A 26334-nucleotide genomic window follows, 5' to 3' on the forward strand; every position below is an offset into this window, starting at 1 on the left:
ATGATTAAGACTAGAGCGTGAATGCCCTATTTAAAGACGTTCAAATAGTAGTAGTTTCCTCAAATTTTTAAATACGTAGTAACACAATTTAAAGTTCACTTGTATCTTATTTTCTTATTTACTTTTAGTAAAAATGATAAGAAAATAATAAAAATGGTAGACACAAATAGAACCCGATGGAACAGCAGTGATTAGAATAAAGGATTCTGACAAAGTAATGCAGTGTGAATGACCTAAAGGTGAAATTATGTGCTTTGCCCAGATTTTCCAGAAAATTAGATTTAAGAGGTTTTCAAAGATTTGAAACAGTATTTCTAGCAAATGCAGAGGCAAATGTTACTAGGTAATTAATTCAATTTTGTTACTAGGTACTACAGATCAGCTCTAAATGGAAATTTTGGAGTGAATTTACACTTGGTTCATTCAAGGAATTTCTTAAGATTTAAACTTAGAATTTTATTTTATTTTATTTTTTTTTAAATTTTTATTTATTTTCCCCCAAAGCACCAGTAGATAGTTGTATGTCGTAGATGCACAGCCTTCTAGTTGCTGTATGTGGGACGCGGCCTCAGCATGGCCGGAGAAGCGGTGCGTCGGTGTGCGCCCGGGATCCGAACCCGGGCCGCCAGCAGCGGAGCGCGTGCACTTAACCGCTAAGCCATGGGGCTGGCCCTAAACTTAGAATTTTAGGTGGATGACTTCACCGAAGTCAAGGTCACTGGAAAGGGGCCTGTCATCATCATCAATTCCCCCAATCTTACCACCTGCGTGCAAGAGGATAGAGTTCCTGGATATGAAGCGTGTTTGTTTTTATCTATTTTCTTGGTCCTTCATCACTTCTCTTTTGCTGTCTTTTAAAATTTGGTTCTGCATTTTCAAAGAGAATTATTTTAAAAACAATTTCTAAATTTTTAATTTTGAAACAATTTCAAATTTAAAGAAAAGTTGCAAGAACAGGGTAAATAATTTTTTTTCTTGAGCTAGTTGACAATGATGCCCTGTTATATCAGATACTTTAGTGTGGTAACTTACAAACAAGGACTCTCTCCTTTATAACCAGTACCACCATCAAACCCTTAGACCCAGGTCAAGCTTCATCAGTTGTCCCAACCATGTCCTTTATGGAAAAAGGATCCAGTTCAGAATCACATTCTGCATCTTGTTTTCTTGTCTCTAGTCTCCTTCAGTTTGTGACAGTTTGCTGGTTCTTTCCTTGACTTTCATGACCCTGCCACATTTTGAACATTCAAGACTAGTTGTTTTGTAGAGTGTCTGTTGTTTACTGATTTTTAGACTCAGGTTTTTCATCTTTGGCGGGAATACCACAGAAGTGATGCTGTGTTCATCCAATTGAGTCATATCAGGTGGTGCATGACGTTGATTTGTCTCATTTTGTGGGGAAATATTTTGAGAAGATGTACATATCCGGTTCCTCATTAAGCTTTCAATTTCTATGTTTGTTTGCTTATGTATTTATTTGTCTCTACATAGACTCATGGATTCTGTTTACCCCACTAGATAGAATCTTTCATTATCATAATGTATTTTAATGTTTAAATTTGTTCAGTGGGTAAAATTCGATGCACAAATTGGGCTGTAGGCTCGTATCTATGCCCTACTGATGTGTTCCCATTATTCTCTGAGCAGCATATCTATCATCCTTCTATGTATTGAGCTACCTACCTATCTATTTCTTTCTATCGTCTCTCTCTCTCTCTCATCTATCTGTCTATCTATTTATCTATCTATCTATCTTTCTATCTATCTATCTATCTATCTATCTATCTATCTATCTATCTATCTACCTACTTTCTATATGTATTCCGTAGCTCTGTCCAGGCTTGGAAACAATGACACTCCAAAAGTAATGAGCATACCTAGCACTCAGATGTCCACTAAAAGAAGCTAGTGTTTCCTGGAAAAATGGGTATTTTCTGGGCTGGGATGAAGTACACGATGACTCAGAAACAACTTGTGGAACCAGAAAGTAGGAAATAAATAAGTTATAGGCACACATTTATATCTATATTTCACATCTCTTTATACATTTTGGAAACCAGGAGTTTATGCCCATATCTTTAATTCTAACCCAATAATACAGAGTTCATTCTAGTTTCCTCCTTCTCTATGTTTATAATTCCCCTGATGGATAGTGAGAAACTTGGCTCCTCTACCAGGGATAAATTTACCTTTTTGGTCAACCTCCTTGTATGAAACCAATCGCCTGCTCCTCACCCTGCACATATGCTCTCTTTACTCCACTTGGGCTCTGACACCCCATGTCTGGCTGCTGTACTGTGGATGTCCTCTTCATCTTGCTAAGGACCCACCTCTGTCACTGTGTCACTGTGTTACTGCAGAGCCCCCAGTCCTAGTATGGACTCACCTTGCCGGGCCCCACCTGAGGACTTTTGGGCACTGAATTTTTCAGGAAGGGAAAGGAGAGAGAAAGAGAATAGAATGGGATATCTCAATAGAAAATAATCCTTGGAGAAATAAAAGGAGACAAATGCCATGGCCTACAAAGGGATTGTAAATTACTCAATGTGCATGTGCCTTTAGACGTCAAGAACGTAGTGGGGATGACGTGCAAGGGAGGCAATGCAAGAGTGGCAGGTGTGAGAGAATTAATATATTAGCAAAAACATGAAACTTTTTAAAACTACTTTTTCCCAAATTTTCAAGTAGCCCCAATGTCTATATGTGTAAAATCAATATATTAGCCGTTTGTCCAAACAAACAGAAGTCATCATGGCTCATCGAGTTAGTATTTGGATCCTTGATGCTGCATTTGCTTCTAGGTTGTTTATGATGATTTTTAGAACAGTGTTGAGAGAAATCCTGCTGCTATGAAAATTTAAATTTTGTTTATTTGTTGCTTTTGTGATTAACTGTTGACTTTAACATCTTCGCAATCCCAGTTTGGAGGGCTTTATATTTATTATCCTTCTAAAATGCAGTATGCAGAAATCTTCTCCAAACCTGTCTGACCTAAAATCCTGGGGAAGTCTTCTGATAATAGATTGCTTGTGGACTTGCTGTGGTTTTTGCCCTGAAGAGAGTCCTGGTTGCCTTAAACTTCTCTGATATAGAATACGTTTTTGTCTGGATTTAAATCATGTCTAAAATTAATTTAAAATTTACCAAAACATCCACATGAAACCCTCAAATTAGATCAACCAAAAGACAACATAAAGATGTGCCATGACATATGTCCCTTATTTGAATGTGAATGTACATTTGTGTTGGTACAATTGATGTCAGTTGCTCACTGAATTCTCATGAGGTTGCTATAGAAAATGAATAGATGCTCCTAAAAGGAGCTCTGGGGCACTAAACCTACCCAGATGAATCCTTTTTCTTTTCTTTTCTTTTCTTTTTGTGAGGAAGATCAGCCCTGAACTAACATCCATGCCAATCCTCCTCTTTTTGCTGAGGTAGACTGGTCCTGGGCTAACATCTGTGCCCATCTTCCTGCACTTTATATGGGATGCCGCCACAGCATGGCTTGACAAAGCAGTGCGTGGGTGCGCGCCCGGAATTGGACCCGGGCCCGGACCGTGAGCAGTGGAGCGTGCACACTTAACTGCTACGCCGGGCAGGCCCCCAGATGAATCCTTTTTTTAAAGAATAACTATGGCCTCAAATATAAAACCAGTCAATCCACACACATTAAATTGTTTTTAACCTTAATTCTTTACATTCTACATTTCAAATGGGTCACATGGAATAAAAACGGTACTTTGTATCTAGGATCTTTGAAAAACAGACCCTAATTTTCAAATATATCAGAGGCTAGGCTAGAATAATAACACATCTTTTATTTCTATTGCATTTGTATTTTTCCAATATGCTTTTTGTAATGCTTGCTTATTTGTTCTTCTGAGCAGTATGGTAATTTTCAAGAAATCCTAGCCTAAGTATTTTGATATTCAGATCTTTGTCCCCTGCTTCCCAACTGGATATGTGACTTTGGACAAGTTATGCTAACCTTCTACTCTCCAGAGAATAAAAAAGGCAGTTGGATCAGATCAAGTTTTCTTAGCCTCTTCTGTGCTATGGCTGTCTTTAGCAGCCTGGTGAAGCCTATGGCCCTTCTAAGAATAATGTTTTTAAATCAATAAAATAAATATGATTACAAATAAAGGCCAATTATATTGAAATTCAGTTATCAAAGTATTAACAAGAAAATTTACCATATGGTATTATGTATTTCTTTATTGTACCATTAAATAAATATGATGAACCATAACTACCGTAATTTTAATGTCATAATGAGTGTAAAAAGAACGTTGAGGTATCTGCAACAAAACTAATGTGATTTGAAAATATCTGTGGTTTCTATTGGTGATAAAGTCACAAGTACTTCTAATAACATTATGGTTCCTTGCCTACATTCATCATTAATGGAAATGCTAAATTTCAATCACAAGCCAGAGAAAATAAAAGTGTAATCTTTTTTTTCCTATCCAACTTCACAAACGTGCTGAATTCTATCCATTAGATGATCTCAAAGGAACTTTCCAACAAAAATATTCCAGGACTTTATAAATAATCCTTCTAGTTAGGTAGGATGGCGTACATTTAGAACCGCTCTACTCCAAGTGTGGGCCATAGGCATCAGCATCATCCATCTGGAGCTTGTTAGAAATGCAGAATCTCAGGCCTGGCTTCAGATCTACCGAATCTGAATCCACATATTTACATGATCCCCTGGTGATTTGGTCTACACATTAGTGCTTGAGAAGCACTGCTATAGATTAGGCTGTTCGGCTTGTCTGGAAGCTTTTCAGCTACCATCACACCGAGGTACTACTTAGGATTCCTTAGATCTACAGTCAACTTCTTCCATTTTTTAAAACTTGCCCTTATACCCAAAGTCTAAGTTGGTGACAGGCCTGCCAGCAAGGAGAGAGAACAGTGTTGTTAGACACACGATGGAGATTTTCACAGAAAATTGATGAATAAAGGACAAGCAATAGGGTATATTGGAGTGTGTGAAGAAGCCATTTAGTTTAAAACTAATTCGGCCTGGGTGGGCCCCGTGGCTTAGCGGTTAAGTGCGCGGACTCCGCTGCTGGTGACCGGGGTTCAGATCCCAGGCGCACACTGACGCACAGCTTCTCCAGCCATGCTGAGACCACGTCCCACATATAGCAACTAGAAGCATGTGCAGCTATGACATACAGCTATCTACTGGGGCTTTGGGGGGAAATGTAAATAAATAAATAAAATCTTTAAAAAAAATAAAAACTAATTCAGGCTGACCTTGTTTTTCCAAAAGGGCCTGACGTGGCCTGTTGAACACACACTGTACATTTGCTTTAAACATTTTCTCTGTCCTAAAGATGAGAATGATGCCCTTAAAGATAGAGATGTAGCTTCCCCCTCTTAAGGCATTTCCTTAAGGATAATCATCTCTTCCTGGAAACTAAGGATTAATTACTGACTTGCTGTGCTCACCTTGTGACCACTGACCTGCTGTGCCAGCTAAACATCTTGTGATAGTAGTAAAAGAGATATTCCTGTCATATGTGATGTATGCTCCTTGTTCCAAGTTGGTATGTAACCACTCTGTGCACCCCACTTCTTTAGCTCCCTTCCTTTCTTGGGGGAAGGAAGGCCCTGGGCTATAGTCTTCAAACCTGGACCATAATAAACTCACCCCAATTTTGATTTATAGATTGATTATGATTATTTACATTGATATAATTTAGGTTGGGAGTTACTTAAGGATCAATAATTAAATGAGTCTAGATTGTTTTGGAGAATCGAAGAGCCCTAGGCGGTAGTTTGGGATTTGGCAGAAGCAAATCAATTCTGAAAAGTGGAGGAGAAATGATAACAAGTCTGATTGCATAACCAGACAGAAAGGTAGTTCCACATTTTACTTTATGAAGTATAGGCAAGGTTTGTTCTGTAGGGTTTGGTTTGAGCACTGTAACTGTTTGCATATCACAGGTAACGTTCTTATGAATACATGTTTTTCATTGGTCTGGAACCAATTTTGTAGGTATGTAAAATATCAAGCAGTTAGTATCCTATGAACTGGATCATGTCTACATGGGGAAAAAAGCCATTCCTGAAGTGTCTTACAGTGAAATTCTCTAATAGAAATTTCAATTCAGTATCCGTATTTTGAGCATCTATTTTGTACCAGTAAATTCAGGGATGAATAAGACACTGTTCCCGCCGTAAAAGAATTGCCAGTTTATTTTATGAGCCAGACAAAAAATTATTGACAGTAAGAGTGGAAGTTCTATGATAGAAGCAGACATAAGATACTATTTATAGTGATGTTGGGGGCTGTTCATGGAACTTAAAGTTCCTGTTTACTCATTAACTCAATTATTCATTCATTCATTTGTTGAACAGTGTTTATTGAGCCATTATTCAATGTCACATAACCTTTATGGCTGAGCATAGAATGTTGACATTGGAAGTGGTAAGATATGTCTAGATTGAAATTATGTTGGGTTTTGTATGCCCTGTTTAGAAGGTTGAACCTTATCCAACAAATGACTGGGAAACTCGAAAAAATTTTTAATTAAGGAAGTTACTGATCAGATTTGAATTTTAAGATCATCATTCTTGGGGCAGTCGTGAGAGGTGACTGGAAAGAGGGCTTTAGATGATCCTTTTAAGGTTTGAAGCCTGGAAAGATCATTCCTGTGTTCATTTCGAGGTCTCTTGCATTTTTAAAAATCTCTCATTCCTTTCCTATTAATGACGTTTATGGGCAAATATCTGGCTTGTGTTGGAATTTTATAGTATGCTGTACTTCTTGTTAGGTTTTTTGATTCAGCAATATAATTAAAATGTTTTTTCTATCATTATTTTGCAGCTTTGGACCCTTGTCTTGATTTTATGGCCAGTTATGATTTTCCTAATTTTGGCTATTACCCGGACCAAATTTGCTCCAATAGCAAAACCAACTTGTAAGTAAATGAGATTTATTTGTTTCTCTAACTTTTGGGTTCTAGTTAAAATTTATTTTGGTACCACTGTAATGTTTTATTCTAAAATTTATTTTTTGGACTAGGATTCGTATTCGGAAGTATTTGTACAAATACTTAGTATGTTTTTTCCCCACTTTTTAGAATTAGTTAGAATGTTGAGCCTGTAATATTTGTCTAGAAAAAAATAAAGCATGTTGGAGTGTGAATATATTTTAACCTATATCTATAAAATTTTGAGTCATTTATTATTCATCTCATAAATCTTACCATGGTATGTACAACACAAACAGACAGCGATCTCAAAGCTAAATCATCCTTTACTCTTGTATTGTAGCAGAAACTGTAGACTGGCATTTGATCAACCGAATGAATGAAATCCAGAGTACTACAAAAATCACTGATCTTTCTTCAGGGCTGATATTTGAGTGGTGCAAACGTATCAACACATTTAGTTTAAGAGAAGATTATTTTCCAATTAGTGCTGTTTCAGTTATGTTTAGTCATTCTCAAGTTATAACATGGGCACGATGCCCGACTCAGTTTATTATTTTCTTTTGGATCCAGAATGGAAATGCAGAAAAGACAGAAAAATCCTCAGAACTGAGAGAGATAAGCTTTTTAAACCCAATGATCTGACCGATGTTGTTTTTGCTTTTGTTCTTAAACTTTGGAACCAGTTTTCTTAGTAGAGGAGTAAAAGTCAGATGAGACGTTTCACATTTCACAAAGCAGCCATCTCCTAAAAGCTTCCTGTAAATCAAATTTCTGTAAATCAGTTTGTATTTCAGATAAATTACGGCAATTTGCTATATTAAAGAATACTATGCTGAATTATTTGTCAAGAGAATTAGTGACTAGTGACTTTTAAAAGTAAGCACAGTGCTTTTCAATCACCCAGTCTTGAGAGGTCAGATCAGGGCCATGGTGGAGTCTACCTGAATCAGACACAATAGGATCATTGAAAAGAAAGTATCAAATCAATTACTGAGAAGCATTTAAACTCTTCATGCTAGAATAAATAATTCTTTACCTTTGAATAGCACCTTATCATTTCTCATGGACTTTTGCACAAGTTATTATGTAGAGTGGTTGATGAGATTGTATTAGGTTGTTTATAAAAACAGCATAATTTTGTTCTCTTCATATTGTGCGTATATTAGTTCTTTATAACAGGTTAATTCTGTCATAAACTGTTGGAATTTATGTATCTTGTATATCTTAAGTAGCACGAACTTCAGAAAGAATGCATTCAGCACATAAGGACAAATATTCTTTGAACTCTTCTGGTTTAAGATGCTATCAATTTGCTAACGATAGTGATAGAAGCTCCTTTCAACAACTTACTTCCACCAATTTTTTGTTTTTAAGGATTTTTCAGTTACATAAAGTTCTTTTTATAAAACTTCCAAGAAAGAAATATAAGGTGTGTGAGTGAATAGTCTTAAACTAATCAGCCTACCTGATAGGATTTAGAGATTCATAGAGAAAATCAAGAAGAGGTCTTATAATTCCACTAAATTACAAAGAAAAAATTGGAATAACCATGTGACAAGTGCCTCATAGACTTAATTTATTTATTTATTTATTTATTTTAATTAATTTATTTTTTTAATTTTTTGCTTATTGCAGTAACATTGGTTTATAACATTGTATAAATTTCAGGTGTACATCATTATACTTCTATTTCTGCATGGATTACATCATGTTCTCATGTTTACCACCCAAATACTAATTACAATCCATCACCACACACATATGCCTACTTATCCCTTTCACCCTCCTCCCTCCCCCCTTCCCCTCTGGTAACCACCAATCCAATCTCTGTCTCTATGTGTTTATTTATTGTTGTTATTATCTACTACTTAATGAGTGAGATCATACGGTATTTGACCTTCTCCCTCTGACTTATTTCACTTTGCATAATACCCTCAATGTCCATCCAAGTTGTCACAAATGGCTGGATTTCATCGTTTCTTATGGATGAGTAGTATTCCATTGTGTATATATACCACAGCTTCTTTATCCATTCGTCCCTTGATGGGCACTTAGTTTGCTTCCAAGTCTTGGTTATTATGAATAATGCTGCAATGAACACAGGGGTGCATGTATCTTTACACGTTGGTGTTTTCAAGTTCTTTGGATAAATACCCAGCTGTGGAATAGCTGGATCGTATGGTAGTTCTATCCTTAATTTTTTGAGGAATCTCCATTCTGTTTTCCATAGTGGCTGCACCAGTTTGCACTCCCACCAGCAGTGTATGAGAGTTCCCTTCTCTCCACATCCTCTCCAACACATGTTGTTTCCTGTCTTGTTAATTATAGCCATTCTGACGGGCGTGAGGTGATATCTCATTGTAGTTTTGATTTGCATTTCCCTGATAGTTAATGATGTTGAACATCTTTTCATGTGCCTGTTGGCCATCTGTATATCTTCTTTGGAGAAATGTCTGTTCAGGTCTTTTGCCCATTTTTTAATTGGGTTGGTAGTTTTTTTGTTGTTGAGATGCATGAGTTCTTTATATATTTTGGAGATTAACCCCTTATCAGACGTATGGTTTGCAAATATCTTCTCCCAATTGTTAGGTTGTCTTTTCATTTTGTCGATGGTTTCCTTTGCTGTGCAGAAGCTTTTTAGTTTGATCCCATTTGTTTATTTTTTCTATTGTTTCTCTTGCCCGGTCAGACATGTTCCTTGAAAATATGTTTCCAAGACCGATGTCGAAGAGCGTACTGCCTATGTTTTCTTCTAGAAGTTTCATAGTTTCAGGTCTTACATTCAAGTCTTTAATCCATTTTGAGTTAATTTTTGTGTATGGTGTAAGGTAATGGATAGACCTAATTTAAAAGGCTCTGCAAAAACATAATATCCAAATGCAGATGAATAACCAAATTTTACTATGGACCTATTATCCTACCTTAATAATAATTGGCTATGAGGTAATTATCTTCATGTTTGTGGGTGGAGAGAACAAGATTATAGAAAAGTTTAAACATTGAAAGTATTTTTGCTAGTCTCTCTTATAAGACTTAGTCCAAAAAAATAGTTCATTTGTTTGTTATTAGAACTGGAAGGGACCCTCTTACTTTACAGATGAGAACACTGAGACCCAGGGAGACAGCAATTTGCCAAAATTCAGAAAGGTGTTGGAAACTAACTTTACTTATTCTTTGTCCATGAGATTTGTGTTGTATTTTATCCCCCTATACAAAGAGCCAAATACAAATCATGTCCAAGATTTCAATTCGTCCTATAATCAATAGAGTATAAAAATGTAATTTTATAATTGTAGGTAATATTCTGTAAAGTAATTTAGAGAATCTAAAACTAGTAGAGACACAGTTACTTTCTTTTTCCTCTCTTGTGATAGAGAGGGAATAACTTCAAAATAACAGTTTGGATTTAGGTATTTTTAGTCTGTTTTTTTTAAATTGTTGTTTTTCTTTGTTTCTCACATCTATTACACTGAAAGATTAAAATGAGTTCACAGTAATAAATAGTAATGATAAATATTTCTTGATCTCATACTCTGTGCCAGATACTTAGTGAGGCAATGGCAGCATTATTCATTTCACAGTCGAGAAAACCAATGTCCAGAGAGATTAAGTAACTTGACCAAGATTGCACAGTTAATAAGGGGTAGTATCAAAATTTGAACCCAGGCAGTCTGGTTCCAGAATCTGGCTGTAAGCTCACATTTCTTACATCTACTAGTCAGTACTAATTTCTTATGTTGCGTTGTTTAGGTTTTGCAAAAGTAGACTAAAAATTAGAAATTAGGAATACAAATACCTCTCTGTCTCTACCATGAAATCAAGAAGAGGTGGATTCTGACGCATGGATCAGAGTTATCCTAATATTAGTATTCGGTGGAGAAAGCTGCCTCTGCCCAACTAATTCTGCATGAATCACTGTCACTGTAGTGTCATAGAAGTCAGGGCCCACTTAGAGTTAAAATCCTTTCTGGGCTACATTGACTTCTTCAGCACTAGTTGGGTAATAGAAATGAAGATGAAACTCCACACTACACCCCAGCTGAAACCCAGCCATGGTGAGAACGGGAGTTGTCATCCGTGGGCACATTCTACTCCCAGAATAGCCGGGCAGGTCTGTAGGACTGATAAATCATGCGGAACAAATACAATTAGCAACCCAAAGGACTCCCTCCATAGTCTTTTTGACTGATGGGTGTCTGGAGAAGCCTGGATTTTTGGTGAATAAGGAAGCTGCTTCCGTCTCTGCTATGGTGAGTGCTGGTGCAGAGCAAAATGCTTACTTTTGGCATCGCCTGCCTTCACTTACTCCCTTTTGTGTTGCCACAGACAGCTTAGGTAACTAGCTTCTGGAAATAATGAGTCCCAGGTAAAGAAAGCTTCTGAAGCCTGGCAGGCAGGCCCTGATGCTTCTAGTTCACACCGGCAGGAGATGGGCTGAGGCACCAAGCTTGTGATTCTTCCAACTCCTGTAATCGCTACATGTAGTGGCTTGTCAAGAGGCAAACCTTAAAGCCAAAATACAGTGCTTAGGAGCAAAGGCAAACAAAAAAAAACAAAACTCTCCAACGTGCATTTAGATGAAGCCAAGCTACAGTGTGCAGTGAGTTAATTTTGTCTCCTTTCGACACAAACATACCCATGGAAGTGCAGGCAGGCAGTTCCTAATTACCTCGGAACAGTAATACCCTGCCATAATGAGATAAGTGGACTCCCAAAAATGCAGTCTTGCCTAACAAGGAGTCATAGTTTTATGAAGTTAATGAAAAACAATATTTTTCAAGTGGTCGAAAACATCGCAAAAAGCACAGAGGAAATTATACTGTATAATTATGACCATATGCTGAATTAAACCCCAACTATCTAGAGGTGGTCACTTTCTAACACCCCTGCCCCCTCAGAAGATAAAAAATTCAGCCCATCCCAATATCCGAAAACAGGGGCTGGTGGAAGGCAGGAGCCAGCTGCTAATCGAATTATATTCAAATTTGTGCTGTTACAGCGTTAATACTGAATATTGTCCGTCCAGATGTGGCTCAGTAGCTTTGGTAAATGCAAGATCGACATTCCTAGCATGACTTTTGACCTCCAGAGCATACCTTTTGTCTTCAGAGAAGCAATAAAAATAATAATAAGGGTGAATATTTATTGAACAGTTTAACGTGTCAGGCACTGTGCTAAGTAGTTTGCATATATTTCCTTGACTGATACATCATCTCTTTGAACTATGTAATATGATTGTCCCTATTTTAAAGATGAAAATCAGAGGCACAGAAATGTTAAGTAATTTACCATCGTTCACATGGTTACTATGTGCCTGAGCCTGGATTTTAACCACAACTTTTACCTGCAGAGACTGGGGTTTTTTCCAGGTTGTGAGTGCCAACAGCAGCAATCTTAACGTCTGGTTCATTTGAGTTTATGGCATCTCCTTTTTCTTCCTCATATGATCTATTCGCACTATCGTAGATCAAACATGGCTGTAAAAGAGGACTCAATTGGTTTTTCTACTTGTCAGCAGCTCTAGGAAAAAATGTGAGAAGGAAGATTAAAATGATTGAATAATTGCTGGTTAGTGGGATTCATGCATGTTGTTATACCTATGTTACCTGAATCGTTAATTAAGAGGAAACTATTCTGTAGTTTTATGTTGAAAAAGCCTGTGAGGCCTCTCATTGGTGAGGGCTGTGAAAGTCAGAGGAGTGAAGTTTTTTTGGCCCTGCTCTTGATGTTGACTTTTCATGCGGTGTGTTTTTATAGAAGTGACGGCAGATATGTGAGACAGGATTCCGGGGTGTACCATCCTCTCTAGCACACCCGTGATTTAACAATAATAGTTGAGGGACTCATAGTAAATAGTTTTCTTTTCAATATTGGTTGGCTCAAAGTTAATGTAGGTTTTGTTCTGGGAAGCTCAGAACTCATCCTTTACCTTCTGTCAGGGATTGCCCAATCCAATTTCTCCATTCTCACACGTGCCAGCAATACCAGGCAGTCTCTCAGGTTAGAAACAACTGAGTCATCTCTGACTCCTCCCTTTCCTTCACCTCCCGTAACCACTAAACTTAGCGTCAGAATCCACCTTGGGAAATGTGTCCTAGAGTTACCCCTTCCTTTCCATCCTTCCTGCCACCCCTTGGTTCAAGATCTCATTGTTTCACGCCTAAATTTCTTCCATGGCTTTCTTTTTTTTTTTTTTTTTTGTCTCTGAAAGTGCTACCTCTAATTCTTCCCATATTTTGTCATCACATAATCCCCTGAAATACTCTTCGGGTCTATCAAGTTTCAACTCCTCTTTGCCCTACTTTCAAGACCTTTGTAACCAGGATTATCAACTTTCTATTCTGCAGTATGATGCCTGTGCCTAAAAAGGCGGTGTCTGAATGTCTTCCACACATCCCATGCTCATTTCCACTTGGATGCACATGTTCATGTCCCATCCTCAATATCTATTAAAAGACAAGCTCACATCTAAGGCTTATCATTTTTTCTTCTCTGACCACTCAAACTCCAGTTATTCCTCCTTTGTGTCTCTCTTGTGGATGTATTGGCAAATAGTGGTCTTTGAGCGCTTTGTGCTTTAATCGTGACTCACTCATTGGACGGATAGTACATTAATAGCAGAAATTGCATTGCACTATCACACTCGTATCAGATACAGTATGATTCCTAATACAAGGAACAAAATAAGAGTGCGATATATTGCTGAAAATTTGATACAGTTTGAAAGATTGATACGGGTGATTGGATTGCAAAATCTGCCTAGCGATGGGATAGTAAAAAACTCAACATGAGTCTGAGATGGATAAAGGACAAGAAGTTAGCTTGTTTTGGGTTTCATTTTTATTTCTCTCATCCAGGTAAATCTGACTAGGGTATCAAAAATGTCTATGATGCTAATATTGGGAAAATAAAATGGATATAAAGCTCCCTCATTCCCTCCTAGGTAGATCCACCTGGGAATTTCCCTCACAAATACCTAAGAGTTCTTGTGAATGCATGTGAAAGATTTTTGTGTGGGAGAGATTTACAGTCTGCTTCTTGCTTAAGTTCTAGAAAATTTTGAAATAGCTTTTGAATTTCGCAGCCAAACCTCATCATTTACTGCTTTCATTAGCAAATCAGTAGTTAACAACTTTTTTGGAAACATTACTGACCTTTTAGATAGCAAGATGGTGAATCTCATATAAACTGAGATTGGGATTAGATTTCGACCTTGCTCCCTCTAGCATTCTGCACAGAGCTGTAGGAAACCAGCAGGAGGAAGTGGAACGTGAACATGGCCCTGTCACACGCACATACAGGGATGGCTACAGAGCCAGCTGGTAGTTCCCATCTCCCCCAGCTCCTGACTTGGAATTCTGCCATTCTCTCACACACTGCAGTTGGGCACGCCCTAAAGCCAGATAACACGTTAAAAGGATTTCTCAACTAATGCCCTCTCAGGCTTAGTACGCAGAGTTGCATCAGAGAACAGGAAATCCCTTGAAGTACAAGAAAATTTAACAAGTAGAAAAATAGATTAAAGAATAGCTGTTGATTGCACAGTGGAGGATTTTTTGTTTTTGGTTCTTTTTCTGTCCATTCTGCATCATCCCTAGTTTTGATGATTTACTGTACGAGTTTCCCAGAGGTGACTGCCCCACTGAAATTGGCTCTGGGAGCCACGCGTCTTCTCTTTTTCACTCCTTTTCTCCTTCCTTCTCTTCATAAACAGGGGCTCTTGTTACTCGCAGCTAGGGACTCTAATATCCACGTCTTTACGAAAAAGATAAATAATTGATTATTTATCAAATTTTCGCAAGTATAGTAATGTCATTTGCTGAGGTCGCCAATATCAGTTGATGTTTCCAATACACCCTTGAAGCTAAGAGCCAGATTTAACAGTCATTTCAGCCAATTCTCCTTTCCTTATCAGAGAGCGTAGAGCCTGGGCACAGATTCACAGGCGAGAGTCTGGCTCCACGGTTGGCTGACATTGTGTTTTTCCAAGTGACTCTTTTATTAAACCTTCTTCTAAGCATCACCCTGGAAACCTGGTCCACCAAACCTTAGTCATTTTATGCTACTCTCACTATTCAAGTTTTCTCATCCTCTTTGATTAGGTCACATCGTGTCCTTTGCTTTGATAAATGCACCAGTGTCTTTTTAGTGTGAAGTAGCCCTCATAGAAAAAAATGCCACAGCACACGATATTCGCTAGTCTCAGGTCAGTTAGAATTTCATTGTGGATTAGAATTAGAATGACTGATAACATTTCCACATTTGAAAAAATAAAATCCTTGTTTTCATTATATATTTACATGTTTATATATAAAATTATTATTATTGTGAGAGGGAATATCAGGCTTAGAGCACAGACTCCAGATCCAAACTGCCTCAATTCAAACACAAGACTTGGATAAGTCTCTTGAATGTTCTAAGCCTCAGTTTCCACTTCTGTATATTGAGGCTAATAATAACACTTAACCTCATAGAGTTTTGAGAATTAAATGAGTTAATAATTGTTAAATACTTAGAAAAGTGCCTGGCACATGATAAGAGCTACATTAGTGTTGGATATTACTTTTTATATCATATTATTTATAATATAATATCCTATATGTATAGAGTATAACATCAATCACTGAGTATCATTGAAATAATCTAGTATCTCATCATTATTTGACAGATAAAGAAACTGAGGTTCAGAAAATTTAAGAGACTTGATTGAAGTTTCTGTTTATTCTTGCCATTATCACGTATTTAAAGGATACCGGTTACTTCTGTGCTGATCAAGAAAGCCATGAGCCTTCAGAGCAGTCAAGTCTATAGGAGGGTAATAAGTATATCAGAAACTGTAATAAATAAATATGCAATGTGATAAATTCCACTGCGGAGGTAGATCAGAAGCAGCAGAGGAGATGGAGTCCAGACAACTTTACCTGAGATGGGACTGTAAAGAGGTAAATGCAATGCAAAACGTGAGGGGCTAACAAAAAACTCAGTAAACAAGATCAATCATATTTCAATACAGCATTCTAAAATATGAAAATTAAATTTAAAATTCTATGATGAACAAAATATCAAAATTTTAAATACAGTCAATGTAGATAGTACTGATTTTCTTTTTTTTGCCTTGGGCTCCAAAGCAGCTCACATAGCACTACTTGGGACATCAAGAAAAGCTTCACAAAGAAGTCCTATGTAGCATGAGTCTTGAAGAACAAGTGGGAGTTTGTCAACTAGACAACTGGTGTCTTGCATTCCTAATAGAGAACAACTAACATGAGTGAAGACACAGGATGGGGCCAGCCCCGTGGCTTAGCGGTTAAGCGCGCGCTCCGCTACTGGTGGCCTGGGTTCGGATCCCAGGCGCGCACCAACGCACCATTTGTCAGGCCATGCTGAGGCGGTGTCCCACATACAGCAACTAGCAGGATGTGCAACTACGACATACAACTATCTACTGGGGCTTTGGGGAGAAAAAGGGGAAAAAAAAAGAAGGAGGATTGGCAATAGATGTTAGCTCAGGGCCAGTCTCCCTCAGCAAAAACAGGAGGATTGGCATGGATGTTAGCTCAGGGCTGATCTTCCTCACACACACACACACAAAAAGAAAAGACACAGGACATGAGAGAGTCAGATGTTCCAGGAATTGGGAATCTGGTTTGTCTGAAAAAGGAGGATGTTTGTTGTGAGAGTTGGGAGATGAGGCTATTTGATCAACATCGAAAGTATTGGACTTTATTTTGAAGAGGATGAGAAGCCTTTGAAACTTTTTAGTAAATAAATTAAATTTAATTTAAATTTAGTAATTTTGTTTTAAAATATTTGTATCTGTTTCTGACCACAGAACTACAGGCTCATTATTTTAAAATTAAATAATCCAGGGGCCAGTCCAGTGGTACAGTGGTTAGGTTCACACGTTCCACATGAGTGGCCCGGGGTTCACAGGTTTGGATCCCCGGCACAGACCTACATACGCACCACTTATCAAACCACGCAGTAGCAGGTGTCCCACATACAAAGTAGAAGAAGATGGGCAAGGATGTTAGCCCAGGGCCAATCTTCCTCAGCAAAAAGAGGAGGATTGGCAACAGATGTTAGCTCAGGGCTAGTCTTCTTCACCAAAAAAAAAAAAAAAAAACTAATACAAATATGCATTTTGTAAACAGCCGAAATCTTGCATAATCTCATCTTCTAAAGATAATCATTGTTAATATTTCAATGTACATTTCCTCAGACTTTTTCCACGAACATACCAAACACACACACACATGTGTACACACAACTAAAACATGACCATCGGGATTAGATAATGTTTTAGAAAGAGATCCTGCAGTGGCGTGGGAGACGGTTTAGCAGAAGCTGGTGATTGGATTGGGCACAGAGTTCTGGTTTTGATGCCCAGTTCAGTTTTTCTTTTCATGATCTCTTGATTGCCATGGAAATGCTATGGGACTAAAATGTCCGTAGACTTCTCAATCACAGCCAGCTATTTTCCCAGAATTTTTTTTTAACACCCCCTCCTTCAATCCCTCATTTTCTTTCCAGAATTTTAAATCCAGATTTCTTTAAGGAATAGAGAATTTTTTTTATAATATGGAGATTATCAATGCAGAACTAGCTGTAACTCTCTAATTTCATACTGCCCAAATGAGATTAACACAATTTAGGATAAATTTGAGGAGTGGAAATGCAGCTAACTAGTGAGAAAATAATATAGGAATCACACGATATTATTGGTACTTTTCCTCCTTGTCCTGTCTCTGTCTTCATGATTTACAAACAGATATATTCAACCATTCCACCTTAATCAAAATCATTTAAATATGCATGCTGAAAGATACAGATTCCAGAGTCATATTGCAGGATTTCTGAATTGGCATCTGGTGGTGGTGGTGGAGATGATGATGAGATGGTGAGGTAATGAGGTGATGAGGTGCTGATGGTGGTGAGAAGGGTGGTTTTGAGGACCAGACAGCTTAAAGAGCAATCCAGGTGATTCTTAAGCAACTTAAAGTTGCACCTCAGTTGCATTTTTTACTAGCTCACTACTGTTAAAGCAAATCAGGGAATGGATTTAATTCTTTGAATAATTTCAGGGAAGAATTGGCTTTCACCTGAGTTAGCTTGTAGCCCTTAAATGATTGCCAGTCCCTGCTTCCTTTTAGCCCTGGGTCTTTCACTGTCATTCTCAGGATGTCAGAAGTCTCACACCGTTTTTCATGTCTTATCTCGAAGGCAACATTTTCAGGACAGTTGAGGCGAATGCTTCCTCTCAGAGAGTACGTCAGATTGGTGACTAAGGAAGGAAGTGTTCATAATTTCCTAAAATCTTATGCACAGGTGTTTCTCCAAGATGATTTCATGGTTAAGTTTAAGGGGAACCCAGTCCCACAGAAACAAGTGCTTCACATTCTAACATTGTATCATTGTGCTTCTAGTTTCATAAATATCAGGAAAGCAAGAAAATGTCAAAAATCATTTCATTATTTTGAAATTGCTGCCCCATATGGAGATGATACAAAGATGCTTCTGGAAATTCATATTCTACAAAGTGTGCCTTGGGCTGTAAAGAAGAGATCTGCTTTCTTTCCTCAAGTTGCTTACAACCTAATTGTGGGGTGAAAAAACACTTACATAAAAGTGACATGCCATAATAGAGTTAAAAAATTAAAAGTTAAATATAACTAAAGTAAAAGTGTTAAATATAGCTCTCAGCACAGCGCTTTGCACATCATAGGAACTTAAATATTTATTGATTCTTAATAGTGACGTGATAGTGGGAGTAGTCAGGAAAATAAGTATTAAATAAGCAGCATTGATAATAAAAACTACTGGAAGTTTGAAAAAGGAAGAGATTGCTGTGAGTTAGTGTAATCAAGAATGACTCTGGAACTTAAATTAAGCTTGGAAGGGAAAAAAACGAATATGATGAATATGCAACAAGAAGAGATGTGCCTTTAAAGAGTGAGAAAGGTCATGGTCAAAAACTGGCTGAAGATGGACAGACTGATTTGGCCAAAGTGGAGTGTGCTGGAGAGTAGAGGAAATCGTGTTGAGTGGGGACCCAACATGTAGGGTTTTCAGTGCTAGACCTAGGAGTTAGGATTTTCTCCTGTAGTATAGAAACATTGGAAGTCTGTGAGGAGTTATTTAATTTTTCTTTTTCCAACATGGGAGGTAAACTAAGAGAAGTTTGAAAGGTTTTCCACCATAATTGTTTATCTTCATCCAGATGTTTCTATTGCAGACTATATTAGTTATTGATTGCTCTATAGCAAATTGCCTCCCAAAACTTAGTGGCAACAACAGTAAACCTTTATTATCCTCCAGTTCCTATGGGTCAGAAATTTGGGAGTGGCTTAACTGTGCATATTTGGCTGAAGTCTCTCATGAAATGATTGCAGTCAAGATTTGGGCTAGGGCTGCCCTTGTACCACAACTTAATTAGGGCTGGAAGATCTGTTTTCAAAGTGGATTGCTCACACGGCTAGTGAGCTGGTACCAATTGCTAGTGAGAAGCTTCAGCTCCTCTCCATAGGCTGTTTCAGTGTCTTCACGATGGGGCAACTGGCTTCCCCAGATGAAGCAATCCAAGAGACAGTCAGGAGGAAGCTATCCTTTTTATGACCTAGCCTTGGAAGTCTCAGAGCATCATTCCTACCACATTCTGTTCATTAGAAACAAGTCACTAAGCCTGACCCATATTCAAGGGCAAGAGAATTAGGCTCTATCTTTTGAAGGGAAAAAGTATCAAAGATTCTGTGGATACATTTTAAAACCACCACATAGACTAACAGGAGTCAGTGGTGCTATAATAGTGTGCACTAAAGACGCCTGAAATATTCAGCCCCATCATGGCAAAGTCCTTAACTGCTTGGGGCCACACTGCATTCCTAACACCTATCACAGTGCCTGCACATGGAGGTATCATTGAATATTTTTTTGAACTATTACTGTTTTATAGAGGAAGATATTTATTCTCAGAGATTTTAGTGACAGATTTCACTAACTCAGTCACTTGTTGAAGCCAAGATTAATTTGGTCTTACTACCCAAATCCTTTTTCTACACACCATGTTGTCTGTCAAACAGAATCACTTATCTCTTTTAGAAACACTCACCTTGCTGTTGGCATAGCTAACAGAACCACTCTCTGGAATATTGCCTGACAGTTAGTAGTCACCCAACAAATATTTGTTGAACAAATGAACGGGTTTCGTGCAACAATACATGAAGGCTAGAGATATGAAGAAATCTGTTCTAATTTGCTTACAAGTCAATGGAAAACTGAGGAATACAAGCCAGAATGTTTGCCTCTTGTGCAGGTTATTATGTCATCATATTCATTGAAAGCATACCATCTTTAAAGTGTAGAAGTTGGATACTAAAAATATAGATGAGGTGGAGCGCCTATGGTTTGAGAATCTTATGATCTGATGACCACACACAAGGATTCTACGGAGAATGAACTTTATATCAGTGTCATTGTTATGAATACAGTCTTTCCAAGAGTGAGAGTGGAGTAGAGGGGGAGAAAAACGTGTGGTTCAGCTGGAATTGCTCTCATGTGAATAGCGTTATGCCTTGATATTTAACCCGTAGACAAAGAGAATTTGAGCGGAGTCTGGCATACCTAAGCTCTCACACACTCGCTACACAACTCTAACACTATTTACTCTGGCAAAATTTTGTACTAAAATTGAACCTAATCTGTTTTGCAAACTTCACTCACCTTCACTGAATCCTTTTAGCTTTAATTAGCTGTTTTTAGAATTGTATGCTAAGCAGAGCTCTGAAAACCAGAAAAAAAATACAGAACTTTGTTACATGGATTACATTCCTTATAGAGGCGTGCCAAGACCTGAAATTTAAGGTCTTTATTTTGCTGATTTATCTTTAGTTTTATGCAGAAATTTGGCATTAAATATGTAATCTGAAGGGTAAATGATAGGGACCAGTGACTTTCACAGGCAAGTTCAGTTTTGGGGTTATTATGAATTCTGTGTTAACATTAGGTAATGTAACCAAACCTCCAGAACAAGAAGCACTCAGTTTTTCGGCAATGTTAATGCAAAGAATATCAAATTTAAGCTCATATAAAACCTAAAGCAAATGAACAAGAGTGGGATTAGGTTAATCTCAAGCGTTAGGCAGCTTGTTTAAGGTATTAGAGCCATGATTCTGAGGCCGACGTTTGTTACACAGATTTCTAGACCTCTAGCTGTGCACAACACTTGAACACTCAGCTGTTCATTAAACTAACACTCATTTATTATGGCGCTATGTGGAATCCAAAGGAGAAGAATACAGTGTTTTTAGATAAAAACATCAATAATCAAGTTGTGGGGGCAAGATATAATGTACCTGACCCTAAAACCCATAATCTATTACATAACCAACTTTGATAGCAGGAACAAAGAATCACAAATGCATTAAGATTTTTCTTTAAATATGATCTTTGGAGACTAGAAAAGTTAGCAAAGCTTAATATTGTAAGTAGGACTTAAGCTACATCCTGAGGAAGACTAATAGGTTGTTGGATTTGCATGGAGAAGAATGGGGAGATTTTCAAGGGAAGGAAGAGAATGAACTAAGCTCATGGTGGTGGGGATGTAAGGTGAATGGTCCTATTTTGTCTCAGGGAACCTTCCCTGAACCTCTATACTACATCAGTTTTCACCCCCACACCACCCCCTCCTTTATAATTATAATTTATTATATTTATATTTATTTGGTGTTTGGGTCCTGGTCTCTCCTTCATGAGGCCTGTGCCTAAGCCTGTCTTTTCCACCAAATAACAGCAGCGCCTAGCACATAACAGACACTCAATAGTTAAATAAATGTCCCCTCCCATTCCATTAGATCCTACTGAGAATGGGTAATATAGGACCATACCCAGAGTCTCAAGTACCAGGGAGATGATACTGGAATGTATTTATCTGATGAGCAATAAAGAATTACATATGGTAATAGGAATACGATGCTTTGCGTATATTAATCAGAGAGTGTGAGAAGGCTAGATTAGGATGAGGGAGGCTGGAACAAGAAAAAGAATCACAGTTATTGAAACTATAAACAGTGATGGGCACACTCACTCACACAACTGGAGAAACAGAAACGGAGAAGAATGAATAAGTCTTAAAGATACTGGGAAGAGAGAGTCAGTAGGATATGGTGGAGATTGGATTCTGGGGACAAAGGAATGGTTGGAAATAAATGTACTTTCCCGGCTTTCAATCTGGGAGTCTGAGAGACTGGAACAGCAGTAACTGTAACAACAATGATCTCTTTTGTGTAATATTGTCTTTTAATTCTCGTAAAAATTCTGAGAGATTCATTATGTGATTTCCATTTTACAGATGAGAAAATCAAAACTCTTATAGAGACAAATAGAGACTCATGATAAACCCATGGGCTCAATTCAGGTCCCAGTTTGACCTTAAGAAGTCACCTAACTTCTCTGAGCCTGTTTCTTCACCTGTAAAAGGAGGATAATCAAAGTAACTACCTCATGGCTTCTTGGGGGGAGATAAATAAGATAATACATCTAATAAGACAGCATATAATAAGATCATTTGTGATATCACAGAGAAGGATGCCTGCTGTCTATAGAGGCATACTGTAAGTGCTCAGTAAAAGATTATTATGATTAGATGACTTGCCCAAGATTAAACAGTTAGTGAGTGGAACAGCTTCTCACTTGAACCCAGGTCTTTTGATGTATTTGTTATGCATATCATGTTGCTACCAGAGAAAAAAATGAAGTCACAGGGATAGAGCTGTTTAAAATACTAGTTGTTTACTGTTTACTTACCCAAAGGACACCATTTGTTTATTGCAGTGTGCATGCTTTAAGAATCACTGATCTGGTGTTTGAGGAAAAAAGAAATCAATGGTTCTTATCTTAGTTCTGCCAATCTAAATTATCCTAAGATTTCTGAAAGGATATAAATTGTTCTTTGGTTTCTATGCTTATGTATTGGCTCATATATGTGAAATTGTGCCCAGAGAAACACACTGGATAAAAATCCTCTTCATGCTAAATTAGTCCTATAATCTTTAGCGAGAACCAGTGTTAATGGAACTCGTTTCTCTTCGTGAGTTTGCACTTTACAACGGAAGGCAATAAAGATGTTACATCAACTGTTTATAGTTGTGAAGCCAAGTACATTTTAATAGAACCAACATTCGAAAGATTTCTGCTTCCTCCAGCAGGCCCAGACAGCAATCACACAGGAGAGGTAAACTGATGAGAAAACAGATTCTGAGAGCAGAAATATTCAGAGGCTTTTTGGCTTGCATGCTAATTTGTAAAAGGTAGTCCTTGTTTTACTATCATATCCTTGCTAGTATTTGTCTTGATTTTCTTGACTACAGGGGTTCCTAATAGTTTCAGAGTAGTAACAGTCACTCTTTTCCTTTTGACATGCTCTTTTCCCATTCTTAGATGAAGGGAAGGAGAAGATTTTATGTGTATCTTAAAACAATAAGCAAGAGAAAATTACGTATCTTATAAGCAACCTATTTGAGCATAAATAAGACTTGAGAAAAACAACAACAGCAACAACAAGAACTTGAGCCATAGCTAAAAACAATCCAATCAAACCAGAGTGGGTGTTCATTCACTTTAGTTATTCCTGTCGTATCTCCGGGATCCTTATTTATACAGTGGAAATCTGAAGTACCAAAACCTTCTTTGAGTGTTCTGACCAAGATTTGATCCTTTTGTTTGTAAATTTGTCCAGGATCTCTCTGCTCTTTCAATGTGCATGGCTCTTAGCAGATGTTCAATAAATATTTATTAGATAGATGGATATATGAATGCTTTATGGAATGACTATATCAATGCGTTATTGAAGTTGCCCCTAAAATACCAACTCCCTGTTTGCTACTAAAACTCATTTGAGGAGCCACTGTGGCACATCACCATCAGCACTCAGCATTACTAATGACAAATGCATGATCGTGACTAGGAATTAATAGGCTTTTTTCCAAGAACACTTGTCTGCATTTTCATTTCCTTTTCTTTAATGAAATAAATTTTTCCTTTTCCCATTTGTTAAAATCCTAGTTTGGACTGATGACAGATAACCCCAAACTAAGCCTCTGACAGCTTCATTTCCAAATCTCCCAGTCAACTCACGATAAATGAATCTAATCCAGCTCAGTTCTAGCTATTGAAACCTAATGGTTTTTCATTATGTTAGACTAACCCAATTGCAATACATAAAGAAAAATAATTAAGAATATGTGGGTTTGTTATAAGTGTTCAACAAATCTATTACTAAATCTTTTATCTTCCCTTTCTCCCTAACTGGCCATTTGATAACATGGAGAATGGATCCACCATCCTCCGCGTGATCCAGAGCAGTAAAATGGTAGCCATCCTTTCCCTTCATCTCACATCCTTCAGTCCAAGTCCTATCAACTCTTCCAAATGTCTCTCGAAACTCTCATCTGACTCCATTTCCACGGCCACTGCCTTAGCTTAGATCTTCATCCTGTCTCTCTGCTGTAACTACAGTAGCTTTTTATCTGGTTTCCATGCCCCTGATCTAGCCCCCTTCAGTCTATCATTTATACTGACACCAGTTATTTTTTAAAAAACAAATGTATACATGCCATTTCCATGCTTGATATCCTTCTGACTCACCATTACTTTCGGGTAAAATCCATTATCTGTGGCATGGCACCTAAGACCTTCTATGATCATTCCCTGACCTAACTCTTCAGCGTCATCTCTGGCCAAGAGCCCCTCCCCATCACTCACAGCCACATATAGTTCACATTCCAGCCACTTTCAACGAGCTAAAGGAGATGCTGCTATGGTGTTAAAAGTGGGGTTCAGAACAGTCAATCAAGTAAAATGCAGAAGCCTGTTTTGCAAGGATAATGAAATGACCTGGTGAGCCAGTTGCTTTACATCTGAATTCAAGTTATTTCATTATCATGGGGTTTTATTGTACTTCAGGCTCCTCATGGGCTTTCGTACATTTATACCTTTGCATATATTATCCCCTCTCTTCCCTGTCATTCTCTCGGCTGGTTCCAACTTGTCCTTCAAAACTCCTGGCAGGTACCATCTTCTCTAACTAACCCCCACCTGCCCACATTACCTCCTACCACCAAATTGTATGAGGAGTCCGAACTTCACACTTTCATGGCATACCCAGTGCATGATCCTATTGTCATAGCAAGCATTGTGCCAATTGTAATCGTTTGGACACATGCTTGTCTCTTTTATTTGACCTTCCTAAACCCCTCATGACACAATACACACATGTGCAGGTGTGTGCATGCACACACACACAGAGCTTGTATGTCCGTTTGGGGTAAGAGTTTTATTTTTCACATCTATATTTGCTCTTAATATGCAGCCCAGTGGCAGGCACAAAGAATAAATTTGTGATCTAAATAGAAGCTGAAAATCTATATTTGCAGTAAACTGTTTCAATAAATACTTGCTATTTTGTGCTTTCGAATCTGTTAGGAATATCCTAAGCCAATCTGATCATTCATGATCATTAGGTTCTTCTAGGTGGATAATATTAATAATTGTCTGATAACTTAAGTGAACTCTGTGGGTTTCCTCCCCCACAATCCTGTTGGCAATTGGTATATTTACAATGAAAACAAGTATCACAGTTTGCCATCCATGAAAACATTTATTAGCAAGCGTGCACAAAAGAGGTCGCACAAACCTGTTCGCGAGCTCGGTGAAGTCCCAACTCCTTGTCCTTGCAGGCATTCTAACAAGGGCCTTGCTAGAAAAGTGCATTGGAGGTACAAGCAGCAATACATTTAGCAGCAGTAGGCGTTAGCCCAGAATCAGCTGGTCATTGCTGGAGCACAGGGCTGAACGGGACTCCTAGACTGCAGGTGTACTCCGGAGGGTATTAGGATCCTGGGTTTGCTGATTCTTATACCCTGTTCATGCAAAGGTGGAGGTACAATTACAGTATTTCTAGCCAAGCCACATTAACTTGAAAATCATTCATTTCACTGATGAATACTTACTTCTAACACATTTTGTGCTACCTAAGACACCCCAGAGCTGACTGAAGTAAAGGCACGAGAAGCCTTGCCTTCGCAGAGTGCCATCCTGACTCAGGTCCTCCTAGACTTTCCCATTTAGATTTAACTGTTCCTGGACTGTGTATTCCTGATTTGGGAACTTCAAAAGTTAACTAATAGCCGATGGGTTTTAGATTAGAATTACCTTCAAAAGTTAATGGATAGTTGAGAGATTAAAACTAATGAACATACAACCCATTGTATCCTGATGTATTTTAAAATAATGTATAGACTACGCAACATCAATTAACTCTTGAGTCCTTTGGCCAATCACAATGGTTTTTGTCAGCCCTCTCCTAAAGTTGGCGCACAATAATTGC

General features: G+C 38.0%; 1 protein-coding gene across 1 annotated transcript in view; it reads left to right on the forward strand.

Moving 5' to 3' along the window:
• Window positions 1-26334, forward strand: part of ABCA12 (ATP binding cassette subfamily A member 12) — a 178094-nt gene that overhangs the window by 19406 nt on the left and 132354 nt on the right. The window contains exon 2 of the mRNA XM_087424852.1: window positions 6845-6938. Coding sequence (XP_087280978.1) covers window positions 6878-6938 — 61 coding nt within the window. The 5' untranslated portion in view covers window positions 6845-6877. The remainder of the gene's footprint in view (window positions 1-6844; window positions 6939-26334) is intronic.

The sequence above is a fragment of the Ceratotherium simum genome, chromosome 37, assembly GCF_057802395.1.
Source record: "Ceratotherium simum simum isolate JZ-2026a chromosome 37, ASM5780239v1, whole genome shotgun sequence".
NCBI classification, from domain to species: domain Eukaryota; kingdom Metazoa; phylum Chordata; class Mammalia; order Perissodactyla; family Rhinocerotidae; genus Ceratotherium; species Ceratotherium simum.